At 49.0% G+C, this 18377-nt stretch overlaps 2 protein-coding genes across 2 annotated transcripts; one reads left to right on the forward strand and one right to left on the reverse strand.

The window, feature by feature from the left end:
* Positions 1 to 2790: 2790 nt before the first annotated feature.
* On the reverse strand, positions 2791 to 3654 carry PSMB11 (proteasome subunit beta 11). The gene has a single exon (XM_032857038.1). The coding sequence runs from the start codon at positions 3652 to 3654 to the stop codon at positions 2791 to 2793; it is 864 nt and encodes a 287-aa protein (XP_032712929.1).
* Positions 3655 to 9759: 6105 nt separating this feature from the next.
* On the forward strand, positions 9760 to 17064 carry PSMB5 (proteasome 20S subunit beta 5). Its single transcript, XM_032856387.1, has 3 exons — positions 9760 to 9986; positions 10702 to 11008; positions 16559 to 17064. Exons 1-3 carry the CDS (start codon positions 9789 to 9791, stop codon positions 16843 to 16845), a joined length of 792 nt encoding a protein of 263 aa, XP_032712278.1. The 5' UTR covers positions 9760 to 9788; the 3' UTR covers positions 16846 to 17064.
* The last annotated feature ends 1313 nt before the right edge of the window (positions 17065 to 18377 follow it).

The following is an 18377-nucleotide window of genomic DNA, read 5'->3' on the forward strand; positions in this document are numbered from 1 at the left end:
GGCCAAAGACCCAAGCAAGAGCAGGCTGGCTGTCCCCCAAAGGAGATGATTAGGAGCCAACACCCCAAGTGTGATGTCAGGGACAGGGTTTTTTGTTTGGGGGCAGGATGGGCAAGCTCTCTGCCCCTTTGCTTTCACCCCAACATCTGCAACCAGCCTTCAGGAATAAGTGAAGAGCAGTGAGGGACTGACCCATGGGCCATTCCTAGGTGGGATGCAGCCTTTCCCTGCTCTCCCAGCCCTCCCTCCCCGCATCCTGAGGTCAGGCCCCAACTCTGACTTGGTAAACTTGGAGGGAAACACAGGACATAGGGAAACAGGCCTGTCAGCAAGACCCCTGGTCTTATCTCTGGTCTCAAATACCTCATCATCCTGAAAGACAGAACCTATCAAAGGGAATAAAGAGGGGCAGGACTGTGGAAGGAAAGGAGAAGGGTGAGAAGGGGCTAGGTGACAGGAGAAATAGGGTCTCCCTTCCGTTTTCCCCTATATGTGTGTTCAGTCCTCCTTCCCCTGTTTGTGGGGAGGGAAAGGGCACAGAGCATCCCAGGGAGTGAGCTGCAGGCAGTTTCTGAGCCTAAGACCATGCTCAGGCAACAACCCTGGGCTGCAAGCTCCCCACCACACACACACATACCCACTGTTTCTCCTTGCTGAGGCTTCAGGATAGGGGTGTGACAATGCAGAAGTGGGGAACTAATACGATGAGCTCTGCCCCCACTTCCTCTCCGTGTTGGACCATTTTTCCAAAATAAGTGACAAGGCCTGGCTTTCTCTCCCAAGATGGGCTGCACTCTTATCCAGGTGTCAACTCTTTCTCTTCCAGTCTCTTCCCTGTCTCTGTACACAGGAACTGCCGCACATCCTCTAGCACACTCATGTGCACACACCTCTACTGGGCCCCTCACACCAGGACACAGATCCACGTACATCTCTGCACTTGGAGATGCACCCTCTTAATGCCTGAGTCCATCACGTCCTTGAACCCTGGGCAAAAGCTTTCCTCCTGTGCTCCTCCAGGACTAGGCTGGCCCCAGGGGGGTCCCTGAGCTCTGCCTATCATTCCCAGAGCTCTGCACCTTCTTCCCAGAGACTGAAGAATGGACAGGGGGGTTGCTGTTGGTTGCTGTTGACAGGGTTGCTGTTGAGGACAGGGGGGTTGCTGTTGGTTGCTGTTGACAGGGTTGCTGTTGAGGCCACCAATGAGATTCCTGGACCCTGACTCTCAAATGCTGGCACTTTTCTGCTGCTCCTCCTCCCCCACCACAATTTCCTCCCTCAGCCTCCACTGCCTCCTCGGCTTTCCTTCCTGAGACTCCCTGGCCTTTCCTCCCTCCTCCCTAATCATGCCCCGAAGGCCAGAGCCTGGGGGTCTCTTAGTCAGGCCAGCTCCAGCCTGGAGGAATTCTAAGCAGGAAGTCCAGTGTTGGGGCTTGGGGCTCAGAGCTGGGCGGAAGGCTGAGAGGAGGTTTCCAGGAGAGAGGAAAGAGGGCTGTGAATCTCGGGCCTGGAAGCTCTGCAGGAGCGGGATGAGAGAAAGAGTTCAGCAACATTCCCTCCATTCAGTCCTGTCTCTTGGTTGACTGTGCTTCCTGACCACTCCCCTTCAAGTTTGCCTGGGGAGAAGCAGGGCGGGGAAGGTGGGCCCCCTGGAACTGGCAGCCAGCCTTGCCAAGTCAGGGCTTATACGGGAGCTGGAGGAGGGGCAGGAAGGGCGCGAGAGGATGTGCTAGCCCAACAGTTCCCACTGGCACAGCCACCTCCCTCTTTTCTTCCTTCCCCAGAGGAAGTGACAGGAAGGAAAGGCTGGAAAGAAGGCAAAGGGAAGAAAGGAGGAAGGGGAAAGAGGGAAAGAAGTCTGGCCTCAGCAGTGACAGGGTCTGAAGACCAGAGCTCCGGGTAGGCGATGACCATGGCTCCAGGTCCTGGGGCAGGCGGGTGGCCACCCTCCAGGCCCTCGGGCTCCTCTGCCCACCAGGCAGGGGTTTGGCCCAGCTCCTCCTGCCCAACCTCAGTCCCAGATGCCTGAAGGGCCTAGGGCAGAAAGATGAGGCAAGAAAGAGGACCTGGGAGGACAGAACTGTGTTGAAGGAGCAGAACTCTGGAGTGAAGGCCTGGAAGGCGGGGTCCCACCCTCATCTCTGCCACTTACTGTGTGACCCCGGCAAGTCACATAACCCTTTGAAGCTGTTTCCTCTTCCGCAAAGTGAAGATAATTTTTACCTCAGAGTTATCATGAGAAGGGCATTCAGAATGAATAGTGATTGTTGTCCTTAGAGTCCCTCCGGGGCAGGGGGAGAAGCCCCCCACATAAGGTCTGTGCTGCCCTGCCCCCCCCAACCTGGGTGCTCTGGGCCACTCGCCCCACCTTACTCCACCCCCAGTTACCCCCCTCACCAAGGTGACAAATTGACAAAGACTTTGAAGCTGAGATACAGAAATGGGAGGCAAAGAGAGCAGGGATCAGGTGGGGAAAGGCGGCAAAGAAGGTGGTGAGAAAGAGGGTCTGGCACCTAGCCCCGCGTCTAGCGTGCAGCAGGCACACAGAGATTATTTGTGGAGAACTTGAGCGTGGAAAGGAGGCTGGACCAATCCACTGGGCATCCAGAGGAACATGTTGGACAGAGCCACCCACAGTGCTGGGAGGCAGAAAGGGATGGAGATCTAGAACAAATGGAGCTGGGGACCCCTGTGGGCTGGAGCCAGATGCTGTGAGTCTCCTCTCCCCACCCCCACGCCTATCCTCCCACCCACTCCCTTGGCCAAGGTCCCCCCAAGTCCTACTGCTTCTCATAGCATCTCAGTCTCTGCGGCCATCCTGGAGTCTCTGTGCAGGGTGGCAGGCTCAGCCTGGTCCTGGCTGGCCTCCTCCTCCTCCTCCTCTTCCTTCTCTGGCTCCGGAAGCTTCTGCAGTTCCCAGTACAGCACACAGGCATCGCTGCGCGACACATACTCCCATCCGCTTTCCCGCACATGGAAAAGGTCTACAGAGCCCCCTGAGTAGGCATCGCGGTGGGTGGCGTGGGTCACGGCGCGGCGAGCCAGGGCATAGGCTTCCTGGGGGCTCATGTCGTAGCGGTAGCCGCGGTCGAGCACGCCATAGGCATAGGGAGATCCAGAGCCCACCGAGAAGATGTTCCCCTGCAGGCGGGTGCCGTCACTGTCCACATAGAAGAGGGCAGGGCCCGAGCGGTCCCAGCCACACAGCGCGGTGGCCACGCACAGATCCAGCCCCCGGTAACAGGACATCAGGGTCGACAGGAGTCTGGCGGCCCCCGCCACGCTGGGCAGCTGCCCCTCCCTCAGGGCGCGCAGCCGCAGTTCCCGCCGCAACACGCGGTACCACGTGGCACAGTCTGCCGACGTGCCGGACGTGGTGCCCAGCAGGTGCGGGTGCACCGGGAGGATCTTGCGCGAGGCCGGGCACTGCACGTAGCTGCCACAGGACGCCCGGGTGTCCGCAGCGGCGATGACTCCGTGCTGGAAGCGGAAGGCCAAGGTGGTGGTGCCGTGGGCCAGCCTGGGGCCATGCGTACGCAGGAAGGTTTGAGGGTCACAACCTGGGGGCACGGCGCAGCCGCCGGCCTGAGGCAGGTGAGGCGACAGTCCGCAGGTGTCCGGGGCCTGCCACTTGCACACATCCTGCAGAGCCATCCCTGGGACTGAGTGATGGCTGGAAGGAGCAAGGCAGGGATTTGTGGGCTGGAGTCGGGGAGGGGACGGACGCTGTGGAGACGCTGGGCTATAGCCAGAACGGCACAGAGGGGCAGGTGATCTATGGCTTCACTTCTCCCTACGCCCAAGTCCAGCTCTGGGACTGTCCTGAGCAGCGGTCTCCTCTTGCTCAGAGGATGGCTGAGGAGAGACAGGAGGAGGCCAGGGAAGTCTGCACTGCTGGGAAGACGCTGCTGGTGACACACCTGAGCGTCACCCAAGGAGTCTCCCATCCATCATCCTCCCAGCACCTGAAGTGGGGCGGGCAGTGGGTTGACTTCAGAGGAAAGGAGGCATGAGTGGAAGGAGCACTGCTGGGTCCCTCTTGTTTCTCCTGTGGGGGGCACTGGACATGCAAACACAGATGAGGCTCTGTCGCAGCCCCTGCAACAGCTCCCAGCTGTTGAGAGAGGGACACCTGGGTAACTCAGTCAGTTGAATGTCCAGCTCTTGATTTCAGTTCAGGTCATGATATCAGGGTGATGAGATCAAGCCCCACATCAGGCTCTGCGCTTTGCATGGAGTCCCATTGGATTCTCTCTCCCTCTCCCTCTGCCCCCTCCCCCAGCTCATGCTCTCTAAATAAATAAATAAATTTAGATAAATAAATAAAATCTTAAAAAAGAAAGAAGAGGAGTGCCTCGGTGGCTCAATGGGTTAAGCCTCTGCCTTCGGCTCAGGTCATGATCTCAGGGTCCTGGGATCAAGCCCCGCATCGTGCTCTCTGCTCAGCGGGGAGCCTGGTTCCTCCTCTCTCTCTCTGCCTGTGTCTCTGCCTACTTGTGATCTCTGTCAAATAAATAAATAAAATCTTAAAAAAAAAAAAAAGAAGAAGAAGAAGAAGAGTGTTGTAGACCCACCAAGGCAGGAGTCATTTTTTGTTTGTTTTTTTAAGATTTTACTTCTTTGAGAGAGAGAAAAAGCACAAGTAAGGGGAGCAGCAGAGGTAGAGGGAGAAGCAGGCTCTCCGCTGAGCAGGGAGCTTGATGCAGGACTCAATCTCAGGACCCTGGGATCCTGACCTGAGCCGAAGGCAGACACTTAACAAACTGAGCCACTCAGGCACCCAAGGCAGGGGCCTTTGATGTCGGGTTCCCTCTTCAGGGGTTTGAGACCAGGGAACTCTAATGCTCAGCTCACATTTTGACTTTCTAGTCAGGAGAAAAAGAAACAGACGGAGAGCAGGACAAAAGAGAAAAGTGCAAGAGAGTCTTTATGAGGGGGAGGGGTGCTCAAATACCTTCCAGAAAGGCAGGGTACAGAGGGACCTGGGTGAAAAGAAACTAGAATGTGGAGCTCTCTTTCTCCTTTGTTTCGAAGGTGCATATGAACTTCCATCTGCATGAAGACCGCATTCCTGACATTTTCTAGCGGTATAGCTTCTCTGTTGTGGGAAACTTCTGAGGATATAGCTGAAAGTATCTAATGGCCTTCTCTCTCCCGGTCCCCCTTCTGCCCAGTAGTTCACAATAGTGGGAGAGTTGTTTGTAGTTCCAAGGCAAAACAAACAACTGACCTTGTCCCCATTAGGCTGAGTCTAAGTCTTAGACCAACCAGGGGTGGGCAAGGAATAGGACCTCTGGCCCTTCAGAAAGACGAAGTAGACTGGGGCAGAGTGACAAGCCTTAACTACTTCCAACACCATCTGGAGTATATTTTACTAAAGCCTGCAGCTCAAAGGGGTGCTGTGGAAATGGGCTTAGTCAAAGAAACAGACCCACACACAAGGGAAAGAGCCTGGAGCCCCCCAGATACCATGATGGTGGGGCTGTAGTGTCAGTACTAAAGGCAAGTGCAAACATGTCATGGAAGGACTGGAGAAACCAGGAGGTCACACTAAAATCCAACCAGTCTTTCTCCTTTCTTTTGCACAAGACCACATGGGACTCTTACTGGAGAGGTAAGTATGTCTCCTGTTTTTAAAAACTAAGCCTTAGATGTTGTATATATGGATGGATTATCACCTCCTTAAGTCAAGCCATTCTCAAGTCAGATGTGGACAGTTGAATGGCCTTCTAATTGGCCACCCTCTAGTCTCCCCTCTACTCTTACCCTCCACACTGACATGTTTTCCTAACGTGTCTTCTCTACTAAGAAATCTTGAAGGGCTACAAGATCAAACCCAAACCACCTTCTCCTCTCCAGGCTGGCATTTAAGGCCCACGATGGTCCCATCCTGATCTATCCACCACAACCTCTTTCATACCGTTCCTAACACATCTCACACCTCCCCTTCATCTACTTTTTTCATCTATTTTTTCAAGATTTTTTTAAACATTATTTATTTATTTATTTGAGATAGAGAGCGAGAGAGCAAGTGAGCATGAGTTGGGAGGGCAGAGGGAGATGGAGAAGCAGACTCTCCCCTGCATAGGGAGCCCTATTTGGTTCTTCCTCCCAGGACCTAGGGTCATGACCCAAGCTGAAGGCAGCTGTTCAACTGACTGAGCCACCCAGGTGCCCAAGATTTTTTTTTTTTTTTAAGATTTTATTTATTTATTTGACAGACAGAGATCACAAGTAGGCAGAGAGGCAGGCAGAGAGAGAGGAAGGCAAGCAGGCTCCCCGCTGAGCAGAGAGCCCAAGGCGGGGCTTGATCCCAGGACCCTGGGACCATGACCAGAGCTGAAGGCAGAGGGCTTAACCCACTGAGCCACCCAGGAGCCCCAAGATGTTTTGTTTTTTTTTTTTTAAAGATTTTATTTATTTATTTGACAGATCACAAGCAGGCAGAGAGGCAGGCAGAGAGAGAGGAGGAAGCAGGCTCCCCGCTGAGCAGAGAGCCCAATGCGGGGCTCGATCCCAGGATTCTGAGATCATGACCTGAGCCGAAGGCAGCGGCTCAACCCACTGAGCCACCCAGGCGCCCCCCCAAGATGTTTTTTAAAAAATATTTTATTTATTTGTTTATTTTGACAGAGAGAGACACAGTGAGAGAGGGAACACAAGCAGGGGGAGTGGGAGAGGGAAAAGCAGGCTTCCTGCCCAGCAGGGAGACCGATATGGGGCTTGATCCCAGGACCCTGGGACCATGTCCTGAGCCGAAGGCAGATGCTTAACGACTAAGCCTAAGATTTTATTTTTAAGTAATCTCTACACCCAGTGTGGAGTTCGAACTTAACCCCAAGGACAAGAATCACATTCTGTTGACTGAACTAGCCAGGTACCCCTCTCCTTCATCTATCTGAATCCTATCCTTCAAAGCCTGGCTTGAGTATCTTCTGTTTTGAAAATCCTTCACAGGTGTGGTCTGAGAGAGGTGAGGCTGTTGGTTTGAGGAGCAATGGGATCCACACGGTATTTAGGGAAATGAATCTACACTTCCTTAGCATGCCTTCCTGATCTCCCCACCTCACCCTAAGCTATATTGATCTCTCTCACCTCTGAACTACAACACTTATCATTTTTTTTCTCCCCCAAACCTTCTTTATTGAGATAAAATTGACACATGACATTATGTAAGTTTAAGGTGTGCAGTGTGATGATTTGATACAGGCATATATTGCAAAATGTTTACCACAATAAGGTTAATGAACACATCCTTCACTTTATATAATTAACCATTTTTGTGGTGGTGGTGAGAACATTTAAAGTCTACTTTCTTGGGGCACCTGGTTGGCTCAGTCATTAAGTGTCTGCCTTTGGCTCAGGTCCTGATCCCAGGGTCCTGGGATCAAGGCCCACATCGGGCTTCCTGCTCCTCGGGAAGCTTCTCCCTCTCCACTCCCACTGCTGTGTTCCCTCTCTCACTGTGTCTCTCTCTGTTAAATAAATAAAATCTTTAAAGATAAAATAAAATCTACTCTCTTAGCAACTTTCAACTACGGAATACAATTTAGCATCATTAACTATAATCATAATGCTGTACATTAGATTCCCAGAACTTCTTAAACTGGAAATGTGTATTTACCCTTCGAACAATATCTCCCTGTTTCCCCTACTCCACAGCCCCTGGTAACTACCAATCTACTCTCTGTTCATATGGAGTTTGGCTTTGTTAGTTTCCACATATAAGTGAGAGCATACAGTATTTGTCTTTCTCTGCCTGACATGTATCTCTATATATAGATACAGATAGAGATAGTGACAGGTGATATACATATATCTCTATCTATCTATCTAGAGAACTAATACAAAGTAAGTTGAGAACAGATTATGGAATGCCTTGAATGCCATACCGAGGAGCTGAATCTTAGAGAACATTTTTAAGCAGGCAAGAGATAAGATTAAGAGGGCGTTTAGGAAAATTAATCTGGTACTGTGCAAAATGCATTAGAGAGTTCAGTTTGGACCCAGAAAATCAGTTAGAAGAATATTTCAGTAATTCAGGAGTGAGGAAATAAGAAGCCAAAAGGTGGTATCAGTTGCAATGGAAAACGCGCACACACACACACACACACACACACACACACACGAGAAGCATTGTAGAGGAAGAATCAACAGGACTTGGCAACTTATGGAATGTGATGGAAAGGAAGGGGAGTTGTCAAAGATGGCCAGGGCTTCAAGCCTCTGGGACTGGAAGAACATTGTTACCATTCTCTCCTGTATTCACTTGGCAAGCATTTACTAAGCATACAGTGGGCTCAGAGACGAACAGTAGAGAAATACCTGTCTTTAGAAACTCGCACTCAAGTACACTTACAATCAATCACTTTAAAATATGAAAGTATCTTAAGAGAGGTACAAATGCTATTAGTGGCAGTGTGAACGAACCACAGGGGAGAGTCAGGAAGAGGACAAGTTGCATCGCAGGGGGGACGGCAAAATAATACCTGCTCTATAAACGGAGGCACTCCGAATTTTCCACACCATCCAAGTGTGAGACGCAGAAAAAGATCTTCTGCTTCATTACATTCTGATGGTTGGGCTTGGAAAGGGTTGCCAAATTTCAGCATTAAAAATACAACATATGCAGAGTCAGAGTCTGCTGGGGAAGAGGAGGGGCTGGGTTGGGCATCCGAGGAAAGGGGAATTTAGATATTGATGGATGTTGCTGCTGGAATCCAACAAGGAAGGCCACTGACTTTATAGACTTCATAGAACCATAAAGCAGGAGGCAACATTTCATACACTTGCCCACTTCCTTGTTTGTTATGGGTCCCCAAAGGGTTGAAAAATGAAGGTGGGTGAAGAGAGGGAGAGACAATGATAAATACCACATTCCTGTATTAATAAAGAGCTTGTTTTAGCAAGCCTAAGTTAGAGAAACTCTTGATACATTTTTACCGATCGTCAGCCTTCCTCCAGGCTCTAAGATGGTAAATGACTATTGACTCAGTTATTGGAGCTGAATTGAGAATCTAGTTTGTGGATTAAGTGGGTCCCATACGTTTCCTTCTTTATTCTTCTGCCTTTTAGGCAATACATTACTTAGAATTTCCACCACAGGGTGGGAGTAAAGAGAATATTAAATCTTAAAAACTGGTTATGTTACAGAAGTTGGGTAGTGTGGCGATTAATGCTATCAAACAACAAGAGGTATAGCGCTTTTATTTTGTTGCAATTTTTACCACAAACTACTGGGGGTTAACTAACTTCACAGGAAAATGGCCTCAGAGTACGTCATTATTTTACCCAGTTACGGGGTGCCCTTAAACAAAATGGCAACTTCAGTTGCGTTAACAGGATGCTAAAGCTGCCCAGATGTAAAGTATTGCTTGGACACCTGGCAGGGCGGGGACGACTTAGTATTAAAGGTTCTGAAAGGATTTTCAACTAGTCACGCCCTTCTCAAAGATGGCCAGCCTCACTTCCCCTACGCAACAAGGACGTTTCTGATCGCTTCCTATGAATTGGAGGTGAATTTAATCCGGTATTGCTTGCCTGACGAAAGTAAAGATGACAACAACATCCTTTAAAAATTTAGAGGAAGTTAAGGCATTTATTTTTATCCCCTCGGTGAAAACAATCCCTGGCATCGGGTTCTTGTTTTTGGAGGCGTGGTTGCCAGTAGTTAAAATGGCTCCTCCCTGGGATAGCTTTAATAGGAAGTGAAGCTGTGACGGCGAGGCGTTGCCCGGCTGTTCTTTAGTAGGCCTTCTCGCAGCGAGTTTCCTGTGCCCTTACTAGACATGGCGCTGGCCAGCGTGTTGGAGAGGCAGCTACCGGTGAACGGGCTCGGGTTTTTTGGACTCGGGGGTCGTTCGGATCTGCTGGACCTGGGTCCAGGGAGTCCCAGCGATGGGCTGACCCTGGCCGCGCCCAACTGGGGTGTCGCGGAGGAGCCAAGAATCGAAATGCTTCATGGAACCACCACCCTGGCCTTCAAGGTGCGGACCCAACCGCAGCGCCGCGCTGAGACCCGCGCGCGGCGCCCTTGCCGACCTTCCCGGCCTTCCGGCTGGACCGGAGCCCAAGGGGGCCGCGACCACGGAGCCTAGTGGGAGCCTCGGGCCTGTCCTCCCGACCCCGGTGGTTTCGCTGTCTCATTGACCTGAGAGGCTTCGGTTCTCGCTCTAGCCGTAGGACCGTGGGGCCGAGGTTAAGGGGGAAAAGAAACCCGAGGCCGCTTGGGTTGATTCCTAGGCAACGCCTATGACTCCGGTTCAGGAAAGGGAAGGCTTCAAAGCAATGAATATTGGTAGAGGAAAGGATGTTTAACCATTAACTAACTACTGGGTCCCCAGTAGGCAAGGGTAATTGAAAAGCGATGAGGGAAAGAATTATGGGAGGGAACACTGTAGCGGGAGCCAGACAACTGGAATTCTTGATCAGCTTTACAATAACCAGGTGTACGATCTTGGGCAAGTCATTGGATCTCATTGAACTCGTTTCCTGATCTATAAAATGAAATTGAAGTTAATACTGGTTATACCATGTCGTGGGATCTATGTGAAGTTTAGTTGATACTAATATGTGGAAAGCATTTTGTGAAGTGTAAAAGGACAGAGAAAGATATTCTGGTTTTCCACTGATGCAAAAAGAAATGTGGATGTTTCTGTGGTCTGATGTGACCTGCTTTGTGTTTTCCTCTGATCTTAACAGTTTCAACATGGAGTCATTGTTGCAGCAGACTCTCGGGCCACAGCTGGTGCCTATATAGCCTCCCAGACAGTAAAGAAGGTGATAGAGATCAATCCCTACTTGCTGGGCACCATGGCTGGGGGCGCAGCGGATTGCAGCTTCTGGGAGCGGCTGTTGGCTCGGCAATGTCGAATATATGAGCTTCGAAACAAGGAACGCATCTCGGTAGCAGCTGCCTCCAAGCTGCTTGCCAACATGGTGTATCAGTATAAAGGCATGGGGCTGTCCATGGGCACCATGATCTGTGGCTGGGATAAGAGAGGCCCTGGTGAGTTAAGCTGCAAAGCACTTGGTTCTTGGGCTGGCACTACAGAGAGGAGGGGTTGGATGAACAGGTGAATGAAAGGGCTTTGAGTCTGCGCTGGGGATGTGTTGATTAGGTTCTCCACCCTTTCCTTGTTCAAGGAAGGCACTACTGTGTAGGAGAGGGCATGGAGCTTAGACTAGCTGTGTCATTGACTACCCCACGTGACCTTACTTTGGCTGCTCATTTTCCCAGTCAGTTTCATCATCTGTTTCCTTGGTTAAAGGAGGTAATACATGTAAAGCATGTCTGGCACATTATGTTTCTCTCCTTCTCTCCCATAAAATGGTAAGACCTACAAAGAGTGTATTTGAGAATTAAATTGGATAGCAGACATACAAACTCCAGTCCGTGCTTTCTAATAAAAATATAATGTGTACCACACATGTAATTTAAAATTGTCTTATGGAGGGGCACCTGGCTGGCTCTATCAGTGGAGTATGTAACTTATCTCAGGGTGGTGAGTTCAAGCTCCACATTGGGTGTAGAGTTTACTTAAAATAATAATAAGAATAAATAACTTTTTTAAAGATTTTATTTATTTGAGAGAGCGAATGAGCTTGAGCAGGGAAGGAGTAGGAGAGGGAGAAGCAGACTCCCCGCTGAGGAGTGAGCCAGGTGCAGGGCTCGGATCCCTGAACTCCAGGATCATGACCTGAGCCAGAGGCAGATGCTCAACTGAGGCACCCAGGCGCCCCAATAACAATTTTTTAGAATTGTCTAATGGATATATTTAAGAAGTAAAAAGATGGGGACATTGTAATGATTCATTTAATCCAGAACACCTAAAATAATATCATTTGGCATGTGGATTAGCCCCATTTCAAGTGCTCAGTGCCACATGTTGCTAGTGGCCACTGTCCTGGACAGTGAAACTCTAATATACAGGAAGTTAATCATTTCTCTTCTTTTTTCCTTTAGGGAGTCTTTGGCCTAGAAGGGGCCTTTAGGGCTGATCCTTTCCTTGCTTGATAGAATCACCCTAGGTCCTATTCTGTCATCTCTTAAAATAAATTCCTTAGCCTTTTTCTGTTTTTAGTATATAGAAACCTTGCCAGGAAGTTCAGCCTTGCATCTGATGTCAGTTCCTTTTCAACCAGGTTTTGTTTTTTTTTTTTAAGTTTCATTTAAGTATTCATTTAAATAATCTCTACACCCAACATGGGGCTCAGACTCACCACCCTGAGATGGAGAGTCACACACTCCACACAGACTGAGCCTGCCCGGCACCTCAGCTTTTCGACCAGTTTTGGATGTCTCTTTATCAAGCTGGAATATAGCTAGTCATTTTCTGTATAATTTTTCCCCCTCCATGCTTGAGTAGTTTGTTCTTCCCTTTTGTTCTTGCTTCATTCATTCACCTGTTTACTGAGTACCTAGTTTTTTTCTGTCGAACAACTGCAGGATACCCAGCACTTTTCCACTTGATTTAGAAGCTCTCGGTTCACTGTTCAGTGGAGGGTGAATAAGAAGATTAAAAAAGTGGATGTGAGGGGCGCCTGGGTGGCTCAGTGGGTTAAGCCTCTGCCTTCAGCTCAGGTCATGATCCCAGGGTCCTGGGATCGAGCCCCGCATTGGGCTCTCTGCTCGGCAGGGAGCCTGCTTCCCCCTCTCCCTCTCTGCCTGCCTCTCTGCCTACTTGTGATCTCTGCCTTTCAAATAAATAAATAAAATATTAAAAAAAAAAAAAGTGGATGTGAGAGAGGAGCATAGCTTGTTACTTTGGAAATTGAGATGCTTTTTTGGGAAAAGTGTGAAAGAACAGCTCCATACATTTTTTGTGTGGCCCAGGGAAGCATCTTGGAACTGTTGCTTCGTACCCTTAGCTACTGGGTCTGTTCCAGGGGACGGAAGCAGTGTACGAGAGTACAGATGCTGGCTAGCAAAGAGAACCTGAGAAGCTAGAGCATAACCTAAATCATGCCTTCACAAGAATCCTTCCCTACAGCATATCTCATCTAGGATGAGTCAGTCCCTTGCCTCAAAAAGCAGATGACTGAAAAATGATTACAGATTACTTAACACGAGGCTAAATGAGATGAATGCCATTTGTAAAAGAACCGATATACTGCTGAGGGAGTTTTGAGGAAAAAGATTATTTCTGATGGGAGGACTCAGGACGACTTCATGGATAAGTGGCAGTTGAATAGGATGTGCAAGTGAGAGAAGGGAAGCATGGTGGACAAAGGGGGGAAGAATGAAGCATGCGGTTTGGGAGGAGTAACTGAAAGCCCAGTTTGTTTGTTTGTTTTAAATATTTATTTATTTGAGGGAGAGAGAGAATGTGCATACAAGCAGGGGGAGTGGCGGCAGAGGGAGAGGGTGAAGGAGGCCAGGCTCCCTGCTGAGCACAGAGCCTGATGCAGGGTTTGATCCAGAAACCCTGGGATCATGACCTGGACCAAAGGCGGTCGTTTAACCAACTGAGCCACCCAGGCACCCCCAAAAGCCCAGTTTAATCAGAACTAAGGTTGTGTGAAGAGGAGTAGTGATCCATAGAGCTGGAGAGCTAAAGAGGAACCATGTAGTGAGCCCACTAGGCAAGGTAGTGGTCATGGGACTGAGGAGGGACTAGTTTGAGGTAGACATTGGAATCCTTGAACCTGAAGACTGGTTCTCAACTGGGTTGCATTAGAATCACCTAGAGAACTTAAAACACAAGTCCCATACTTGTTCCCCACCCCAGAACAACTGGAATAGAATACCTGTTGTAAGAATACCTGTTGTAAGTCCTGGGCATCTTTTTAAAAAGCTTCTTAGATGATTCTGATGCACAGTGAGAGATTGGAACCACTGGAACAGAAAAATAATGATCCTATTGGCAGGCAGAACTTGAGAACATGGGAGGCAGTGTAGGCTGGTGGAGCATAGAGAGAGATGAGTTTGGTTGGTAATGGAGAACCACTGAAAATATTTGAGGATAGGAGGTCTGAATCTGAACTGGTGACAAAGGCATCCTGTTGGAATATCCAGCAGGTAGTGGAATTGGTAAACATTTTATTAAAATCTTTGTCTAGATTTTCATCTGTAGTAAATATTAGCTAACTTCTTCATAAAGTGCCAAATAGTAAATAATGTAGGACTGCAAGCCATATGGTCTTTGTTTCAACTACCTAACTCTCCTGCTTTAGCATAAAAGCAGTCATAGACAATATGTACACATATGGGTATGGCCGTGTCTCTGTAAAACTTTGTTTACAAAAACGGGCAGTTGGCCTGGCCAACCCCTGATCTATACCAGCACCGTCCAATGGAAATAAAGTGTGAGCCATACATGTAATTTTAAATTTTATAGTAGCCACATTTTTAAAATTAAAGATAAAGAGAAATTAACTTTAATGATGTATTTTGGAGTGCCTGGGTGATGCAGTCAGTTAGGTGTCCCACTCTTGGTTTCAGCTGCAATCTCAGGGTCGCACTCAGCCTGGAGTTGGCTTAGGATTCTCTCTCCCTCTCCCTCTGACCCTCCACCTTGTGTGCACACGCACTCTCTCTCAAACAAATAAATCTTTTTTTTTTTTAAGATTGTATTTATTGGGGCACTGGGTGGCTCAGTGGGTTAAAGCCTCTGCCTTCGGCTCAGGTCATGGTCCCGGAGTCCTGGGATGGAGCCCCGCATCGGGCTCTCTGCTTGGTGGGGAGCCTGCTTCCCCCTCTCTCTCTGCCTGCCTCTCTGCCTGCTTGTGATCTGTCTGTCAAATAAATAAATAAAATCTTAAAAAAAAATGTTTATCTACTTATTTGACAGAGAGAGGGACCAAGCAAGGGGAGTGGCAGAGGGAGAAGCAGGCTTCACACAGAGCACGGAGCCTTATGCAGGCCTTGATCCCAGGACCCTGGGATCATGACTGAGCCAAAGGCAGATGCTTAACGACTGAGCCACCCAGGTGCCCCTAAAATAAATAAATCTTAATAGTATATATTTTATTTTATAGATCCAAAATGTTAGCACTTCAGCGTGTGGTGCCAGCTTCATTTCACATGCTCAGTGGTCACACACGGCTAGTGGCTCCCATATTGGACAGTGCAGGTTTTTGCGATATAATTTGGAACTCTAGGCTCTCTCCTACTATGCGGTGTATGTCTTGTCCCCCAGATAGTCTAAACTTTGAGGACTAGGATTGTTTTTTTCTTTGTAAGTTTTTTTTTTTTTTTTTAAGTTTTTATTTATTTGACAGAGACACAGCAAGAGAGGGAACACAAGCAAGGGGAGAGGGAGAAGGAAAAGCAGGCTTCCCACTGAGCAAGGAGCCGGATGTGGGGCTCAATCCCAGGACCTTGGGATCATGACCTGAGCTGAAGGCAGATACTTAATGACTGAGCCACCCAGGCGCCCCTGTTTTCTTTTTTTTAAAGATTTTAGTTATTTGAGAGAGAACACCCCTAGCACCCCAGGGCTAGAATTGTTTTAAACATTATCTCCACAGTGCTGACATTCTCTGCTTGAAACCTAAGTCACGGGGTGCCCGGGTGTCTCAGTCGGTTGCATTAGCCCTGTATCAGGCTCCTTGCTCCTCAAGAAGCCTGTTTCTCCCTCTGTGTCTCCTGCTCCCCCTGCTTGTACTTGTGGTCTCTGTCTCTCTCTCTCAAATAAATAAAAATAAAACCTTAAAAAAAAGAAAACCGGGGCGCCTGGGTGGCTCAGTGGGTTAAAGCCTCTGCCTTCGGCTCAGGTCATGATCCCAGGGTCCTGGGATTGAGCCCCGCATCGGGCTCTCTGCTCAGCCGGGACCCTGCTTCCTCCTCTCTCTCTGCCTGCTTCTCTGCCTACTTGTGATCTCTGTCTCTCAAATAAATAAATAAAATCTTAAAAAAAAAAAAAGAAAAGAAAACCTAAGTCATTTGGATTATACTTGTTTTTTGGTTATGCAGTGAGGATAGTAAAGCAGTAATAATGTGAGATAGAATCCAGGAATCTTAATATTTAATTTTATTCCTTCAGCTATTTTTTTTAATAGATTTCATTTATTTATTTGACAGCACAAGCAGGGGGAGTAGCAGGCAGAGGGAGAGGGAGAAGCAAGCTCCCCATTGAGCAGGGAGCCCAATGCAGGGCTCAGTCCCAGGACCCTGGAATCATGACCTGAGCTGAAGGCAGGTGCTTAGCTGACTGAGCCACCCAGGCGCCCCCAGCTTTTTTTTTTTTTTTTTTCAAGTAATTTTATAGAAAAATTATTTTCTTTCTTTCTTTTTTTTTTTTTAAGATTTTATTTATTTACTTGACAGAGATACAGTGAGAGAGGGAACACAAGCAGGGGGAGTGGGAGAGGGAGGCTTCCTGCTGAGCAGGGAGCCCGATGCAGGGCTGGATCCCAGGGCCTTGGGATCATGACCTGAGCTGAAGGCAGACGCTTAACGGCTGAGCCACCCAGGTACCCCCAAAGTATTATTTTCTTGTATTATCTGTTGGTCTCCCCTGGGTTTCAAGAGGGATAGAGAACTTTTCTTGGAGAATGAATTAGATGTCAAAAGAGATGATCATTTTTTTCCTGCTAACCTCACCTCTCTTTCCAGGCCTCTACTATGTGGACAGTGAAGGAAACCGGATCTCGGGGGCCACCTTCTCTGTAGGTTCTGGCTCTGTGTATGCTTATGGGGTCATGGATCGGGGTTACTCCTATGACCTAGAGGTGGAACAGGCCTATGATCTGGCCCGTCGAGCCATCTACCAAGCCACCTACAGAGATGCCTACTCGGGAGGCACAGTCAACCTCTACCATGTCCGGGAGGATGGCTGGATCCGAGTCTCCAGTGACAGTGTGGCTGATCTACATGACAAATATAGTGGCTCTACCCCCTGAAGGAGGGTGGATGTGGCTGCTTGCATTTCTTGGGGGAACTATTGCTGGCAATGTGGGTATAGCTCCTCATCCTCTAGTGGAGGGTCCTCAGTTGTACTGATAATTTTTTTAAGCTCTGGTGGCATTGACCTCTGTGTGTTACTAGTTGTTAATGACCTGCTGCAGAGGTGATTATTTGTTTCACTTTCTTGGATGTTAACATTACACTACTCGACCTCAGCCTGTGTTGTGTCTTTTGTCCACACTGTCCCTCCTCCAAGCACTTTACAGCCAAATAAGCCAGGACGGTGGGAGGGCACCGACTGTAATTACAGGAAACAGTGGTGTGAAGACATTGTCTAGTGAATACATTAGCATCCCCACTCATGAAGCTAATAACAAAGGAGAAGGAGAGAGAGGCAGGGAGGAGGGAGAGACTTCCCGATTCTGTTTGCAAAGAGATGAAAAGTTGATGAGGTGGAAAGATGCACAGGGCTGTATGAGGAAGAGCTGCAGAGGGAAAGGCTCTCATCCTGCTGTGGGGGAGGGGAAGCCAGTGATACCCGCAGAGCAGAAAGGTGAAGAGGGTGGATCTTGACTCTTAAACCAACTGAGAAGGGAAGGTTTGGACCTTGAGAAAAGAGGACAAAGAGGTGAGTGTGAAAGCAATAGTGCCCACAAGCTAGGTGATCCTTGTCCTTTTGGCCATCCGGTGTACACAGGTGGGGGACAGAGCAGTTGATGGTGGGCTTACAGTCTCCTGGACAGGAAGTGGCTCAAAACTGTCACTAGCATGTGTGGGTGGGGAGGAGACCCTGCTGAGAGCAGAGCAGTGGTTGATTTATCACACCCCGCACTGAGGGGGTTCTCAAGCTATGGTGGCAGCAGATGGTAAGGCCTTCTGTTAAAGAGAAGCCATGAGCATAGGGGAGATAGAGGAGGTTGATAGGAGAAACCTTTGAAAAAACGGGAGAGGAGGGTATGAACAGTACTGCTTTGTTTTTAGTGAGTAAGAAGGGAGAAAGTGGCTGGTGAGGGTGACAGCCTAGCCTCATATTTTGAGAAATCGAGGGGTAAGGCCTCCTCTCGCCTGTGGTGTGGATACCTTCCCTTCCCCCTCAGCCTCGTGCAGTCGCGTATTGATTGATGAGGGCTGTCGGCCAGGAACTGATCGAGGCTTGTTAATTGCATTTGTCAAATGCAGGGAAATTGGGAATTAGTGAGATCCGAGCAGGGAGTTTGGAAAACAAATGACTCTGGTGCCTGAGGAGATTCATTTTGCTGAAAAGTGCCTTTGGAGCACCCGGAGCCTGGGAGCCGCTAACGCTAGCCGGGAACTGGGCCCCCTCTGCGTTAGAGGCAGCTGGGCGGTTAGCTGTGTGAGAGCCCCAAGTACAGACATCCTCTCCTTCAGGACGCTGGTTGGCAGACCTTTGTCACAAATCAGAGCCCTAGGGGCACCTGGCTGGCTCAGTGGGTGAAGCATGCGACTCTCGATCTTGGGATCATGTGTTTGAGCCCCACGTTGAGCATAAAGTTTACTTAAAAAAAAA

This window comes from Lontra canadensis, unplaced genomic scaffold, assembly GCF_010015895.1.
Source record: "Lontra canadensis isolate GAN:19392208 unplaced genomic scaffold, GSC_riverotter_1.0 scaffold12, whole genome shotgun sequence".
Lineage (NCBI taxonomy): Eukaryota > Metazoa > Chordata > Mammalia > Carnivora > Mustelidae > Lontra > Lontra canadensis.

Excerpts from the sequence above, each read along its gene's own strand:
- PSMB11 (XM_032857038.1), bottom strand. The coding sequence starts at position 3,654 with ATGGCTCTGCAGGATGTGTGCAAGTGGCAGGCCCCGGACACCTGCGGA.
- PSMB5 (XM_032856387.1), top strand. The coding sequence starts at position 9,789 with ATGGCGCTGGCCAGCGTGTTGGAGAGGCAGCTACCGGTGAACGGGCTC. Across the intron at positions 9,987-10,701 it reads CCACCACCCTGGCCTTCAAG|TTTCAACATGGAGTCATTGT; the intron begins GTGCGGACCCAA and ends TGATCTTAACAG. Across the intron at positions 11,009-16,558 it reads CTGGGATAAGAGAGGCCCTG|GCCTCTACTATGTGGACAGT; the intron begins GTGAGTTAAGCT and ends CTCTCTTTCCAG.